Source organism: Phacochoerus africanus, chromosome 9, assembly GCF_016906955.1.
Source record: "Phacochoerus africanus isolate WHEZ1 chromosome 9, ROS_Pafr_v1, whole genome shotgun sequence".
NCBI lineage: Eukaryota > Metazoa > Chordata > Mammalia > Artiodactyla > Suidae > Phacochoerus > Phacochoerus africanus.
Window position 1 is genome coordinate 21,001,223 of NC_062552.1, and position 15,168 is coordinate 21,016,390.

Genomic DNA, 15,168 nt, shown 5'->3' on the forward strand with positions numbered 1-15,168 from the left:
TACAACAGAAAGTACAGTACAGGAGGAAGGAGTTAGCGAGCACCCGAGGGCTGCCGGTAGCCTAAAATCTCCTGGGAGCTGGTGTCAATTTAAGCAAGGCTATTCCAGTCGCGTATGTGCCATATATTAAACAAGAATTCTGAGGAGTGTGGAGAGAAAGCGTCCTTACTCTCGGGTACGCAGACCTGTGCCGCCCTGCCCAGGACAGCCTGGAATCGAATCCGAATTAATTCAGAAGACGCTCCCGGGCGATCCTGGCAACACGCGAGTTCCACCGAGTCAGCGTCCTGAGCGGTCCGTTAACTGACCGTTTCACTTTTTAGGCGAAAAATTTTCACATCATCAGAAAGAGAAGCAGAAAATATATATACATATTTTTTGACTTATGTTCGTGTAGACACCGAAATATATTCTAAGTAGGGCCGGTACCCAACAAGTCAGGATGGCCGAGCGGTCTAAGGCGCTGCGTTCAGGTCGCAGTCTCCCCTGGAGGCGTGGGTTCGAATCCCACTCCTGACAACACGTTTTTTCTTTGAACTTCAGTGATCCTATCTACCACCTACCTTGTGGTGGCAGGTGCGAACCATATAAATGTAATCAATTGTTTTTTTAAAAAAAATATCGAAAGTACATTTTCTTAAAAAAGAAATTACTCAGGCTCTAGGATGAAACCACTCTACCCAGAAGACAATTCAAGAACTAGTCATTTCAGTCTCATCTCTTTTCACTGTCTCCAGTTGTCTATCCCTCAAGGAGCTGAATCAACATTACTCAGTTATCACTGATGTCCACCGGGGCCCTTTTTTGTTTTATTTATTTATAGATTCCTTTTTAATTGCCTTTCTTCAATTTCGTTTCTCATCCTCCACCCCCATAAGAAATCACTGAAAAAAATCATCCTTTTCTTTCTTTCTATATGTTTTTGTAGAGCATGTATTTTTTGTTTCAATATATGCTTTTAAATTTACATAAATGCCACAATGCCGCTAGGTCATATATCTCATTCTGTTTTTGCTTTGTTCCCTTTGACCCACAGTTTTTTGGTTTTTTTTTTTTTTTTTTTTTTTTTTTAATCTGTGTTGCTGTGCAGACATCTAGACCACACCTAGAGCAGTTAGTTTTAATTACTGCATCGAGATCTGTGGTGTGTGTCCTCACCTAGGGATGACTCCCAGATTAGATCAAACGCTTTGCCACCACAAATAAGGGTGCCATCAGTGGACATCTTCCTATACATTCTATTATGAAGCCAAATGGAACTGCATGTCATGAGTCTGACAGTTTACAAATTTTGCAGTTCAGAGCAGGACCCAAGATACAGGGAGGAAGATCTAGACACACAGAAGTTCAGAGTTAGTGACAGCTCCAGAAATATCCCTCAAATTCAAATTTCCTCATGTCCAGCCTTCTTACCTGGAGCATTAATAGCTATAGTTACAAATATTAACATACAATGTTAATATTTTGAACTTTAAACTTGGATGGTGAATATTATTCTTACATTATTGTAAAGTCCCATTTAATCAAAAATTTCTGGTGACTGGAATTTTCTCCTCTTCATTCCTTTTTAAAAAAGAAATTCAAGCTAATGCCAGGTTGCAAAGACAGAAAATGGGGTGACTCTTTTATAATCTCTTATAATATTCAGAAATGTCTTGCCCTCTCTCTCCTCCAAATTCCTCAAAACTCACAGGAAAGTTCATATATACACTGAAAAAAAAGTGAATTAATACGTCTTAGGAAGATTATCATCAACAAGGCCAGAAAAGAATAAAGAAATGAAGTTTCCCTTTCTCACCCAGGTGGCCATGTACTGTCCATTTTTGCCCATTTTGAGTTCCTACTTGGCCCTGGCAACATATGAGAAATGAGGAAATGGCAAATAGGCACAGCCCCTAGAGTAATAGGAGAAGCACTCAGAGGTGCCTGGAGGATCAATGGATGGGTCCAATGCTACTCAGGCTACTTGGGCTCTGCCACTTATGAGCTGTATGACCTACCAGACAAGTTACTTTGTACCCCTTGCTTTGGTGCCTTCCTCCCTAAAAGGGAGGAAATAATTGAACCTTACCTCATAAGTATGCTGTGAAATTGCATGACTTGGTATATATAAAATGCTTGGCAAATAATAAAGGCCTGATAAATGGCTGGCCTAAATGCCTAATAAATCTGATAAATATTATTATTATTATTATTATTTTGGCAGTTGAACACCTACTGTTTGCCAAGGCCTGTGCTGGACTCAAGATCCAGCAGTGAACAGAACTGATACAGCTCCTACCCTGAGTAGTAGACATGCTAGCAGCAAAAACAGGTATGAAGCAGGTAGCTGAGTGTTGTTACCTGGGATGAAATGGGAAATACAGTCCCCTTTTTAGCTCCACGCCCCCATGGGAGGACCTCAGCGCCCAGCTAGAGGTCTCGTTTAATCCACAACTGGTAAATTCAAGTCCTATCCACACTGCTTTGGTAACACATGATTTTGGTTTTTGTTTTTTGAAGATGAAATGCTTATTTTTTCTTATTCTTTTTTTAAACCATTTTTTTCGATTGAAATATAGTTAATTTACAATCTTGTGTTAGTTTCAGGTGTACAGCAAAGCGATTCCTATATATATATATATATATATATACACATATATATATGTTCTTTTCTATTATAGATTATTATGGATTATTACAAGACATCGAATATAGTCCCCTATGCTATACAGTAGGTCCTTGCTATTTATCTATTTTATATCTAGTAGTGTGTATATGCTAATCCCAAACTCCTAATTTCTCTCCACACCCCGCCCCCTGCCCATCCCCTTTGGTAGCCATGAGTTTGTTTTCTATGTCAGCGAGTCTATTTCTGTTTTGTAAATAAGTTCATTTGGTAATTCAGTGTCTTTCAAAAAGAAAGCATGAGGAGTTCCTTCGGGGCGTGGCGTTTTAAGGATCTGATGTTGTCATTGCCGGGCGCTGGGGTCACTGCTATGACAGGTTCAGATCCCTGGCCTGGGAACTTCAACACATCACGGACAAATCACTTCTCCTGCGCTTTTCATGGCGCCATGAATGAAGAGGATGGATGCCTAAAGGGCCAGTCATCTCCAGATAAAGAAGAGTTTCAAGATTTGCACACACCAGCCTCCAATTGCTGCCACTTACCTGAACTGAACATACTTTCTCACCTCCAGGCACACAGTATTCCCTTTGCCTGGAGCACCTCTTCCACTCCTCTCTCTTGCCTGGATTTTGTCTACATCTCCTTCATGCTCAACTTGGGTGTTACTTCTTCCATGAAGTCTTCCCCCACCTCCTTCTGTCTCTACCCAGTTTGAATTAAGTATCAAAGTGTGGCCTACAGTACCCTCCCCTCCCAATGGTATGACACTCCACTCTACTGTAATCGCCATTGAATTGTTTGCCTCCCGTTCCTGCCAATGTCTTTAGGACAGAACTCATGACCCATGGGTGATTAGCATGGTGTCTGCCACATGATAAGCTCTACCTGGATAAACAAGAATTTGATTGCAAACTATTTCCACTTGTACACATAACTCACTTCATAATTGATATATGGAGAGTTAAGAAGATTTTTAGGCTTTGGGGAGAGAAGGTTAGATTCCTTACCTGGAATATTCTATAGCTTCGGGAGCCAGGACTGTTACTTCAGTGGTACAGATCAGGAAATCCATTGAAGGCCACTTGACTGGAAACATCCCTGCAAAGATGTTTCTGGAACCTGATAAAGCGGAAGGCTGAGGTTAAGGCAGGCTTAGTAACAGGATGAAGGAGTGGTCTGGTGTTGACATTGACACCAGCTGGCCACACCATTTGAGGGAGGTCTGTACTCTGGGCCTGGGGGATAAAAAGGCTTTCTAGAGGAGAAGATAGAAGGATGTGAAAAAGAGGGTCTGTCTTTTGATGAAATAAAAGTCATATTTTAAGGCAGGATAAGAAACTTTAAACTTAAAATTCTCTCTATGGGTTTGTTTGGACTTCCTCCCTCCGTCCCTAAGGTGCAGTATGTGTCAGCAGTACACATTAACCAGAGCACCTCAAAGATGGGATCACGTGACTGCTCCATTCTAAAGATCATTTTCCCCCTTACTTCTGACACTAGCAATATAACTTCTTAAAAGAAGAGCATTCTTTCGCAATTCAGGACAGAGTCACGGTGATCTGCTGCTCACTTCATATGTGCTTTCACAGGCTATGTATTCTTGGTGAACTTTATGTAAAATATCAGTATGTCATTTTGATGTATTATCCTCTGTCCTGAAAATGTATGTGACTGTGCCTTCAACTTGCCACAGGCAGAAGAGTTTTCAGGGCTTCCTGAGAGTCTATCTCCTGTGTTAAAATCCTCAGTTTAGCTCAAATAAAATTCCCTTTTTGCTTCTTGACTGTTCACTGAATTTTCGTTGACACGTTCCACTGCTGTGTGATTTCTATAAAGAAAAGTGGGCGGTTAAACTGTAGAATGAGTGAAGAAAATCTTTGCAAAAGTAAAGTTGTTTCCTGAACTATTCCTCAAAGTGTTAGGACATTTTGTTTCTGCAGATAGAACAGGAGGAGATCATAGTTGTACCCTTGACCATCTATATAAAATAATGAGCTTGCTCTGAAGGTAAATGCTAGGTTGGTGGAACTTTCTGTGCCAGGTTGGGGGGTTGGGCAGGGGACTTGGTCCTGGAAGATGAGTAAGAGTTACAGTGAATTTCATTTCCCTGGTCTTGAGTTTCTATGCATAGGGGCCCAGCTATGAGTAAAACTCCAGAGTTCTTTCCCACTTCTCTTGGAGAATTTGGAAGAAAGGACCTCAGCCCTTCCTGAACTGTTTCTTTAAGTCGGCCTGGATGCTGACAGCTTCAAATCTGCCTGTTCCAGTGGGCTATCCATACAGATATTTTTCTCTTTGATTTTCCTTTTCAAAAAACTCTGAGCACAAGTCCACCTCTTAAAATAAGTATTTACAGCTTGTGTTATATGGTTGGATTTTAGAGGTTGCTGTAAATTGAGATACTGCAGCCTTCTCAACAACATTTATCAATTATTCCAGAGGTTGAACTTGCTAAAAAATATTGCCTGCAGATTATGAAAGCCTATCCATTTGGGATCCCCCCCAGGAAAATGAATAGAATGACCAGAGATTGTGATGCTGCTTGTAGTTTAAATCTGGTGACTTTTCCTCGTGCTTTTCCTAGTTCCTTTTACACTTGCTGAAAAATATCATATGTCGTAAAAATGTAAGGACACGAAGAAAGGTAGAAATACTTCTGAAAGAAAAACAAAGTCATCTTTGTCTCTTTTTCTGTAAACAGTAAGATTGTTCTCACTCTTAGACCCATATAAATTTTGTGAAACCCCTAACGGAACTTAACTTTCATCTAGGGCAGGAAAAACCTCAGCAGGCCCCGCTGGGATTCGAACCCAGGATCTCCTGTTTACTAGACAGGCGCTTTAACCAGCTAAGCCACGGAGCCAGCACGCCTGCCAGCTTTCAAATAGACATGGAAAAGGAATGACATTTGCTTTTGTTCTCTGCATATGTTCATTTTCTTTTTATTGAGGCTTAGGAGCAGCCCAGATGGTTTTCCAGACCCTAAAGACGTACCTCCTCTCTGCTCCCAAAGACCTAAGAGACCACGAAGCCTTAGGAATACTGAGACCCCTCCAGACCGGCGTGAGCCTGAACCCTCGGGCTGCTCAGTGGGAAAAACCGCCAGGAAGGGCAAACAGCGTCTGCTTCCTTGGGTGAAGTGTGACCTGGGGCTCACGAAGGAGATGAAACCGGCCACGTTTACACGAGAACACTCCATCGGTCGTGTAACACATTTACACCAGAACACTTCCAGCACCAAAAACTAGTCCCTGAAGGAAGAAAGCTCTATGTTCTTTAGTTCACGAATTTTAATTAAAACATGGGCCCTACTTTAGCCATTTCTTTCCGTAAAATTGTGTTTCATCTGCCTGCTTCTTGCTTATAATGTTAACTAATGGAATTCCAGAGTTGCGTCTTAAAAAAATTCAAGACTTCATCATTAAAACCTAGTTTTGGAAAGAGATAAAAGGAGCAGTCCCCTCTCTTCTGCAGCTAGAGGAAGAAAATCTTATCTGAAAACTTGTCCAAAGGATCTGCTTGATAAGCTATCAAATTGAGAGCATTCACAAGAATTTCTATGTTTAAATGGAGGCTTGTGTATTTGTAACTGTTCCAAATTTATTCTATTTATCCCACTCTCTGTAAAATAAATCTGTCCTTGGGAATTTAATTTGACCAAAGGACTTTAGTGGAACTCAGAAGAGCTTACAAATTATTGCCATCGCTGTGAAAGTAACTTCCCAAATGAAATCTATAGTTATGATTGGCTGCTTGCTTGAAATCTGTTGTCATGGTGAAAATGCTGAAATCAACGTTTCAGTATTTCTAAACTGTATCAATATTTCAAGATTTCTCTGTCTCCTTTCAGCAGCCATGGCACTAATCTCCGCCTACAAACATGATGTGGGGCAGAGGTTAAAAATCTCTTGACTCTGCTAGGTTTTTCATTTTCATAAAATGATCGAAAGTCTATGAACTCAACACACAGTCTGATTGACTCTATGAAGTAAGCCCCAATTTCTTTAATAGGATAAGATTAACCATAGCATTATTAATGCACTTGGAGCTGAGATAATCATGAACATCACAGTCACACCTAACATGGCTTTGACCAAACTGCAGTGGACATTTAGAAAGACAGCAGAGCCAACAGTATTTGGTTTGAGTTTTTCCTTTGATTGGCTGCTGTCAAAATTTGCAGAGACATTCTAGTAATTCAAAGCAGTTGACTTGCAAGCAACTTGGCTAGTAAAAGCCCAGTTATTCAGTTAAACACGAATCTAGATATTGCTGTGAAAGCCTTTGGTAAATGTGGTTAACATCTGATTAGCTGACTACAAGTAAAAGAGTTTATCCTCAATAATGTGGGTGGGCCTTAGCCAACAAGGTGAAAGACTTTAAGAGCAAAGTGAAGCTCTTCCTAAGGAAGAAGAAATTCTGTCACAAGACTGTAGTATCAGCTCCTGCCTGGGATTTTCTAAACTCCCAGCCTGCACTACAGATTTCAGATTTGTCAGTCCCTACAATCATGTAAGACGACTCCTAGAAATACATGTGCTGTTCTGTTTTTTGTCAGTTCAGTTTCTTTTTTTCTGGCTGAAACAGCCACTGAAAAAAAGACTGGAAGCTGGAAACTGGAACTCTCAGAGAAAAAGGCCCAGGAGAAAGATCTCTAAGAAGGAAGTGAAAAGCGAATGTCAGCTCATGTCAGAACTTGAGTAGAGAAATTTAAGGCAGCCAAGAAAAGCTTTCAAAACCTGTCAAAGGGAGGTCTTTACAGACACTGAAGACAGCAAATGTGAGCATGGCCTCCCAGCTGGCTGAGTCGAAGCCCATTTTAGAGGTGCAAGATGGGACCTGTGACTTCCAGGAACTCCCTAGAATCTGGCCTTCTCATCCTGGCTATGTGATGAGGATAAAAATAGAACCAAGAGGTACCCTAGTTTGCTTCCGTTGTGCTGCACCCAGCAGGCTTGCAAGTCCTATACTTGCTCAGCTTCAAGACAGAAGAAAAGGCCCAGAGTCAGTAACAGAGACATCAGCGGTTTAATGGATGGGGGAACTCAGGGGTCTGAAGCAAGGCCCCAGAGGACACCCCACCATGTGCAGCACACGGCAGTAGTTTTAGCTCCCAGGGGAAGAGGGAGATTACCAACTATAGGGAGAACTGACCTCAGGTTGACTGGTCAATTACCAGGAAAACCAGCAGAGGATCACACCCTTCACCACCCCTTTGATAAGCTATCTTGGTGAAGTTCTCATCTAAAGATTAGAACAAATACTAGTTGGAGCTGGGGCAGTAAGTAGGCATTTACTGATTAGGCTCTAAGATTAAGAGGGAAGGTCAGTTCCGTGGTCTAGTGATTAGGATTCTGTGCTTTCAAGGCTGCAGCCTAGATTCAGTCCGGGGGACTGGGATGCCGTGCCATGCCGAATTTGCTTAAGTAAATTTGGGGAATAAAGTTTTTTCAACCATGCAAGAAGATACAAGAGAGACATATTGCCACCGTACAGTGGCTTCCAATTTCCTACAGAGTAACAGCCAAAGTTTTTACAAGGGCGTACAAGGCCAAGGATCATTTCCTCGAGGTCTCCTAGCGCTCTGCGCTCAGCACAGGCCTCCGCCACATTGCTGAAATCCCCAAGCGCGCTCCAACCTCCAGGCCTTTGCCCTGGAGATTTCCCCTGTTCCAGGTCGCTCTTTCCCCGATACCCACATTTATCTTTCATCACCTTCCCTGCTGGGTTTTCCTATTCCTTTTCCCGTTTGTTTTATTCTTCCCTCTAAGTGCTTATCACTATTATTTTATTTATTTAGTGCTTTATTACCGTCTTCGCTACGTCCATACAGTCTTCTTCAGGGCAAAGATGACATCTATTTTCTTTCTTTTTTGGAAAAAAATATTTTATTTTATTTATATTACTCAATGAATTTATTACATTTGTAGTTGTATAATGCATTTCCATCCCAAACCTCAGCATCCCCCTACCCAAATCTATTTTCTTGACAGTTGTATTTCCGGTACCTTGAAAGGTAATATCGGTTGAATGAATGAATTATTGAATGGGGGTGATACTGAGGCCGAGAGAGTGCCAGGCTTGCCTCCTACCGCCATTTTTCGGTTGGTTCAGACACACCGAGACAGGAGTACAGACACTGGGACGCGCGTGCAAGCGAAGTGGCAGCTTGGGAGTCCATGCGCTGCAAGTCTGAACTAGCTAGGACAACGCAACTTGCAGGCCCAGGCGCAGACCACACCGCGTGAAGCAGCGCCGCCGCCTTGTTTCTGATGAAGGCATGCCCGTCTTAAAAACACACACACGCCGGGCCAGTGGCGCAATGGATAACGCGTCTGACTACGGATCAGAAGATTCCAGGTTCGACTCCTGGCTGGCTCGATGTGCGCGGTTGCTTTTTACTTACCTCCTCTGCCTACCGCTGAGACGTTCGATCAAGTTAGGAAATCCTTATAAAGTGAGGTGTGCCTGGAAGTCTCGGGAGCGAGAAGGCGCCAGTTTTAACCGCAGCGGGAGACGTCACTCCTTACCAGAGCAATTCCGCGAACGGCCATGAGGTGGCGCCAGCGGGAGAAATGCGCGCGGGCCGGGTGTCACGCCCAGCTTCGCCAGTCCATTCTAACTAAAGGTAACATAGTAAACAAAGAGAAAGAAATTAAAATCTAGTTCAGACTGAGAAATGGTAGTGAAGGGGTTAAAGTCGCATTCGTTCTCCCCTATCCAGCCATTTCCGGAATAAATTATTAAGAACTCGGCTCCAGATCTATGCGCCCTACGGGCTTGGTTTTCGCATTTAATTGGCTTCTCTGATTTAGGAGAATGGTACACAGACGCCCAGTGCACGTTAACGACGGAGATTTACAGGAACGGAGCAAATGGGCAGCGGAGGCATGGGGGTGGGGGGGTTCTGTAGAATGAACTACCAGGCGGGGAAAGCCGTCACCATGAGGTTTCCGTAGTGTAGTGGTTATCACGTTCGCCTCACACGCGAAAGGTCCCCGGTTCGAAACCGGGCGGAAACAAACGTTTTCTATCACGGTACATTTCCTTTAAGCCATTTATTTGAAAAAATCATAAATACGTTTCCCTCCTTTTCTTATCTCACTTGTCCCGGCCTGTGGTGCTGTGGCGACACTGTTCAAAGTAGGTCCGGAGTCCGCGGCCCCCGGAGGCGGACACTCGTATCACGAGGGGAGAACCGGGCTGTCCCCGACTCCGACGCGAGGTGGCCCGACGCCCGCAGCCCCGGAAGCGCATCCCCGCCTTGCCTTGCCTTCCTGTTCCCGGCTGTGCCGGGCTCCGGGCGTCTCTCCACGATCGCAGGGTTCACGCCGGCCCTGCCCCAGCCGAGGGCACCTGCGCAGCAGGCCGGCAGTCGGGAGCCCCGCGCCGCTCGGACGGCCGCGAGACTCGGGTAAGCACCTCGGAAGGAGGCCTTTGCGAGCGTCTCCGGAAAATGGGGGAGTGCGGCCGCCCTGCCTAGATTCGGAACCCTCCTGCAATCCGGCCCTCGTAGTGATGAGGTCACCTAGGGTCCCCCCCACCTCCGCCTTGCCTCCCATTCTCCAGAATAGCGGAATTCGGGAGGGGAGGGTCATTACAGGCCCTGCTGGAGTGAAAAGTCTCCAGGGAAGCTCTAGGGCAGAAAAAGGAGAAGCGAGAAGAGGATTTGAAAGCATAGGGCCCGCAGGGCTGTGGCCCTGAAGAGGTCTGCCACTGGCCTGGGCTCTTTCTCCCCCCTCCTCTCCATCTTAGGCGGCCTCACCTCGGAGAATCCCCTCCTCAGTGGCCACCGAAGGGCTGAGCTTTCCACCACTTGGGCCTTCTGCTCTCCCTGTCAAAAAGAAAAAAAGGATTCCAAAGTTAAGAAATGGACCAACTGTTGCATATTGCCTTGAGTCTTGAGAAAAGTCCCTGGCAATACCTGTTTTAAATCAGGACTTGGGTCCTGGTGTTTGGCCTCGTACCTCTGTTTCTGACATGGTCTGCTTCAGTGTTAATGGAAGAAAAACATTATACAATTTGTATAAAATTATATGTATGTATGTATGTAACACCATACAGCTTCAACATAGCCTCTAGATTTTCTTCTTAGGTGTATTATTATCACTGTTGTTGTTACTGTTTCTAAGGGTAACCAAGCCTAGTCTCTCAGATGGCAATGTTCCAGATTCCCTCAAGTGACTGATATGAATGTGATGTTTTTATAACCATAAGACAAGTAAGAGCAATACTTACGTAATGAACTGTTTTCCTTTTTTTCTTTCTTTCTTTTTTTTTTTAAATAGGCAACTTGTATAAGCATCCCTTCCCCAGCCCTGTCACTCCCTCATTTTCATACCTTCTCCGAAAGACACATGCTTTTGTCATCTTGTTGTTTCCCTTCTTAACAAGGCAATAAGTTGGACAGGTGCTCGATGCAAATTTGTCTAAGACATTTCCATTCAAAAACCCCTCTATACCACTCAGAAATACATGTGAGTTCATATGGTGCCTTCCAGGAGCAAGGGTCTCAGGGTCCTGGAGGTGATGGGTTTTGTCCTCTCCATCTTTCTCTGAGGCCAGACCACAGGAATCCTTTTTTTTTTTTTTTCCCTATCCAAGGCTGTTTATTTCTGTGCAAAACCATGTTTCTCTTTTGTACAAAGAGCACCCCACCGTTACCTCTCCCTCTCTGCACATGTCAGTGCCCTAGGCCTGAGGGGCATTCCCCCAGGAGAAGGGGGCTGAAGTAAGGCCCCACCCATCAGCCCTTACTTTTCCCTGCTCCCACTCAGGAGACAAGCAGACTCAAGATGAAAGAGAAAAAAACCATGGGAAAAAGATTTTGAGAGTTCCCACTGTGGCACAGTGGGTAAGGACCTAATGGTGCCACAGCCGTGGTGTAGGTCACAGTTGTGACTGGAATTCAGTCCCTGGCCAGGTAACTTCCATATGCTGCAGGTGCAGCCATTAAAAAAATAAAAAATAAAAATAAAAAAGTCCCACCGTGTTTGTGAATGCCAGCTATAAGCCTGGGTCCTAATTACTCAAATTCAAAATCACTTTCTGTGTTTATTTGTTCCACATCTGCTGGGCCCTTGATATTGTCAGGCAACTTAGTTTTCTCCAATCTGATGGATGTGAAATGTTATATCTTGTGGGTTTTGTATTCATGTCCCATATTACCAATGAAGTGTACTCTTTTTTGCTTTTTCACCATTCATGCTTTTTCTAAGAAGTAGTTATTAACCCCTTTGGCCCATTGTTTTTAAATTTTCATTTTGTCCTTTACTCACAGATCTGTAAGAATTCTTTCTATATTATGGACTCTAATCCTGTCAGTTATATATATTATGAATCCTTTCTCCAGCTTGTAACATTTTTTTACTTTTTTATGCATCTTTTTGTCATATACAAATTACTAATTTTAATATAGTCAAGCTTGAAATTTTTTTACATTATTTTATTTATTTTATTTTTAGGGCCACACTCCTGCGGAATATGGAAGGTCCCTGGCCGGCCTATGCCACAACCACAGCAATACCAGATCTGAGCCGCATATGCAAGTTACACTGCTGCTTGAGGCAATGCCTACCCCACTGAGCAAGGCCGGGAATCGAACCCTCATCCTCACAGATACTTGCTGAACAACAAGAAGTCCCAATTCGAATTTTAATGTAGTTAAATTTGTCCGTCTTTTTATGGTTTACATTGTTCATGTCTTGTTAAAGAAATCTTTCTAGGAGCAGTGAGGAAGACAGAAGAACTCCTTGGGCTGGCAAAGCCATCTGCCAAGCACTGCTGCCACCATGCCTAAGAGAAAGGCCAAAGGAGATGCTAAAGGTGACAAAGCGAAGGCGAAGGATGAGCCACAGAGAAGATCGGCACGGTTGTCTGCTAAACCTGCCCCTCCAAAACCAGAGCCCAGGCCGAAAAAAGCCCTTGCAAAGAAGGCAGAGAAGCTGGCAAAAGGGAGAAAGGGGAAAGCCGAAGGTGGCAAGGATGGGAACAACCCAGCCAAAAACCGAGATGCCTCCACAGACCAGTCACAGAAAGCAGAAAGCGCTGGGGATGCCAAGTGAAGCATACTTTTCGATGGCTCTGTACTTCCAGTGACTCTACTGTTTGAAATACTATTTTTTACATCAAATTTTATTAAAAGGTAGAGTTTTTTTAAGTTATGTTATTAGCACACAAGACACTTTGTTGTGGTCTTTTATGGAAAGGGCAAATAACCACTAGTAGAATGTCTCAGAAACTGGATTGAAATGGGTGAAAATAGGATTTTCTCTCCTTGTATTTGAAGATTTCTTGGTTCCAGATACCCTGACATTCATACATGGCAGCCACTATGGGTCAGAGGCCTCATAGCGTGGGGAAGCAAAACTTCATTTCATCTCATCTCCTGATGCCATCAGGTGTCTTTGACTTCCTGAAACCAAGAGTCATGACACAGCCTTGGCACTGCTAGAATCAGCTGTGTCAAATAAAAATAGTCTGGCTTTCTGGTGATGCCATCAAGATGGTCTTGCTCAAAAAAGCCAGGATTCCTGTTTGCAGTTGGTGGATCATCTCATTAATATTCCTGGAGTGTTTCCTTCCTTTCCTCCATGTCAGAATTGACCTGTGAAAAGCTCTTATATGCCTCATGTGAAATAGTCACTATTTCTGAAAAAATGTTTCCTGTTCACTGCAGCAGTAGACTTCTTTTACTTTAGGAGGAAGCAAGGTTGAAAGTTGTAAAATGTTAAGCATTGTCACCCATGTCCTGTTGGAAGTAACTATTTTTGAAAAGTATCTTATAAAGCTGGATATAGTTGGCTTCGTGGTAGGGGAGGCATCATTTCCAACCCAAAGTCATAAAGATATTCTCTGCTGCCTTGTAAAAAATTTCTAGTTTTGCTTTTCACATTTGTTTTTAGTCTTCCCTGAACTGATTCTTGCAAAAATATGAGCTAGTGATTCAATATCAACTATTTCTTTCATGTGGTAAGTTGTTGTCCCAGCACCATTTTCTGAAAAGGTCACCCTTTCCCCCACTGATCTGTAACACTGGCTCTTTCATAAATCAAGTTTCTGTGTGTGTGGCAGGGGGGAGGTGTCTGTTGACAGTTTCAATTCTGACTCACTGGTCAATTTGTCTAACCTTGTGGTGGCACTATGTAATTCTGAGTACTACAACTTTAGAAAATGGTCTTGATATCTCAGGACAAATCCCACTTCCACCTTCAACAGCATCAAACTTTTCATCCTCAGAGTATCTTGACTATGCTTAGCCAATTGCTTTTCCATACAAGTTCTAGAATTAGATTGACAAGTTCCAAATCAAGCAAACAAAGTTGGACTTTTTATTGGATTGGCATTGACTTTATAGATCAGTTACAATATTGAGTCTTCTAATCCATGAGCATGATATAATTCACCATTTATCCAGGCTTTTTAAAATGTCTTTCAATAAAGTTTTATAATTTTCTCCATAAATGTTTTCTTTTGTTAATATGTCTTAGGGACTGTGTGCTTTCAGATGCAGCCTTATATGGTAACTTTTTAGTTGCTACATTTTCTGATTTCAGCCAAAGTTGATTTTTATCCAGCAGCTTAGGCTGAATTTGCAATTTAGCTGAATTTACATTAATTCTTATAACATGTCTGTATATTATTTCGGGCTTTCTACCTAGACAGCAACATATACTATATATGCGAACAATCTTGTTTCTTCACAGTCATTGTATCTTCTCCTTTTTCTAGTTCTAGGCATTGTCCAAGTGTGTGGGGTACGGAGGCGAACAGAACAAAAATCTCCGCTTTCACCAAGCTTATGTTCTAGTGGGGGAGGATATAGAAAAGGCACAAAGTTATGTGACAAGCTTCTTTAAATAAATAAGGGTAAGTGGGTACTATTTAGTTAAAGCAGTCTTCTCTCATGAGATGACATTTGAGCAGAGCTCTTAATGAAGTAAAGGAATAAAAGATGTGACTAGGAGAGGAAAGATTCCAGAAGAGGGAACAGCAAACGCAGAGATGCGGTGCAAATGTGTTTGGCATGCTGAGGAAAAGCAAGGGGGGCAGAAGCGGCTGAATTGGAGGGTAGATAAGAGGGATTGTCGATATGATTGCAGAGATTATCAGGGGCCAGAACATGGAAGACTCCTCCAGGTTACCATTTTGCCTCTGAAAATGAGGGGATGCCAACGAGAGTTTTGAATAGAGGAACCATACAATCTAAGTTGATGTGTGTGTGTGTGGTGGGGGTTGATGCATGGGCAATAGGCTGTAAGGGGGGAAGAGTTAAAGGAGGAAAAACAAACAGATGACCATCCCAAATGAATTATGGGAAATTCCACTTTATCATGCTGTATCACCATCCTTCCTCTGCTCAATTACTCCCACCCCATTTTGTTTGGTAAACATTATCTTTGCCTTCTTGCCAAAAAAAAAAAAAAAAAAAAAAAAAAAAACAAAAAACAACCAGAACAGGATCAAAGATAAACATTCCCTGTTGTCAAGAATCCAGAGTCAAATACCTCAAAGTCACCACTGTGTGCTTAGTATTGTGATAATACTGCAGGAGACGA

At 42.9% G+C, this 15,168-nt stretch overlaps 1 protein-coding gene and 4 non-coding genes across 5 annotated transcripts; 4 read left to right on the forward strand and 1 right to left on the reverse strand.

The window, feature by feature from the left end:
- The first annotated feature begins 436 nt into the window (after positions 1–436).
- TRNAL-CAG (transfer RNA leucine (anticodon CAG)) lies at positions 437–519 on the forward strand. Its single transcript has one exon. It is a non-coding gene; the product is annotated as a tRNA-Leu (tRNA).
- A 4,881-nt stretch (positions 520–5,400) lies between these two features.
- On the reverse strand, positions 5,401–5,474 carry TRNAT-AGU (transfer RNA threonine (anticodon AGU)). Its single transcript has one exon. It is a non-coding gene; the product is annotated as a tRNA-Thr (tRNA).
- Positions 5,475–8,919: 3,445 nt separating this feature from the next.
- TRNAR-ACG (transfer RNA arginine (anticodon ACG)) lies at positions 8,920–8,992 on the forward strand. The gene has a single exon. It is a non-coding gene; the product is annotated as a tRNA-Arg (tRNA).
- Positions 8,993–9,560: 568 nt separating this feature from the next.
- Positions 9,561–9,633, forward strand: TRNAV-CAC (transfer RNA valine (anticodon CAC)). The gene has a single exon. It is a non-coding gene; the product is annotated as a tRNA-Val (tRNA).
- Positions 9,634–9,887: 254 nt separating this feature from the next.
- On the forward strand, positions 9,888–14,074 carry HMGN4 (high mobility group nucleosomal binding domain 4). Its single transcript, XM_047796925.1, has 2 exons — positions 9,888–10,025; positions 12,325–14,074. Exon 2 carries the CDS (start codon positions 12,403–12,405, stop codon positions 12,673–12,675), a length of 273 nt encoding a protein of 90 aa, XP_047652881.1. The 5' UTR covers positions 9,888–10,025; positions 12,325–12,402; the 3' UTR covers positions 12,676–14,074.
- Positions 14,075–15,168: the final 1,094 nt, after the last annotated feature.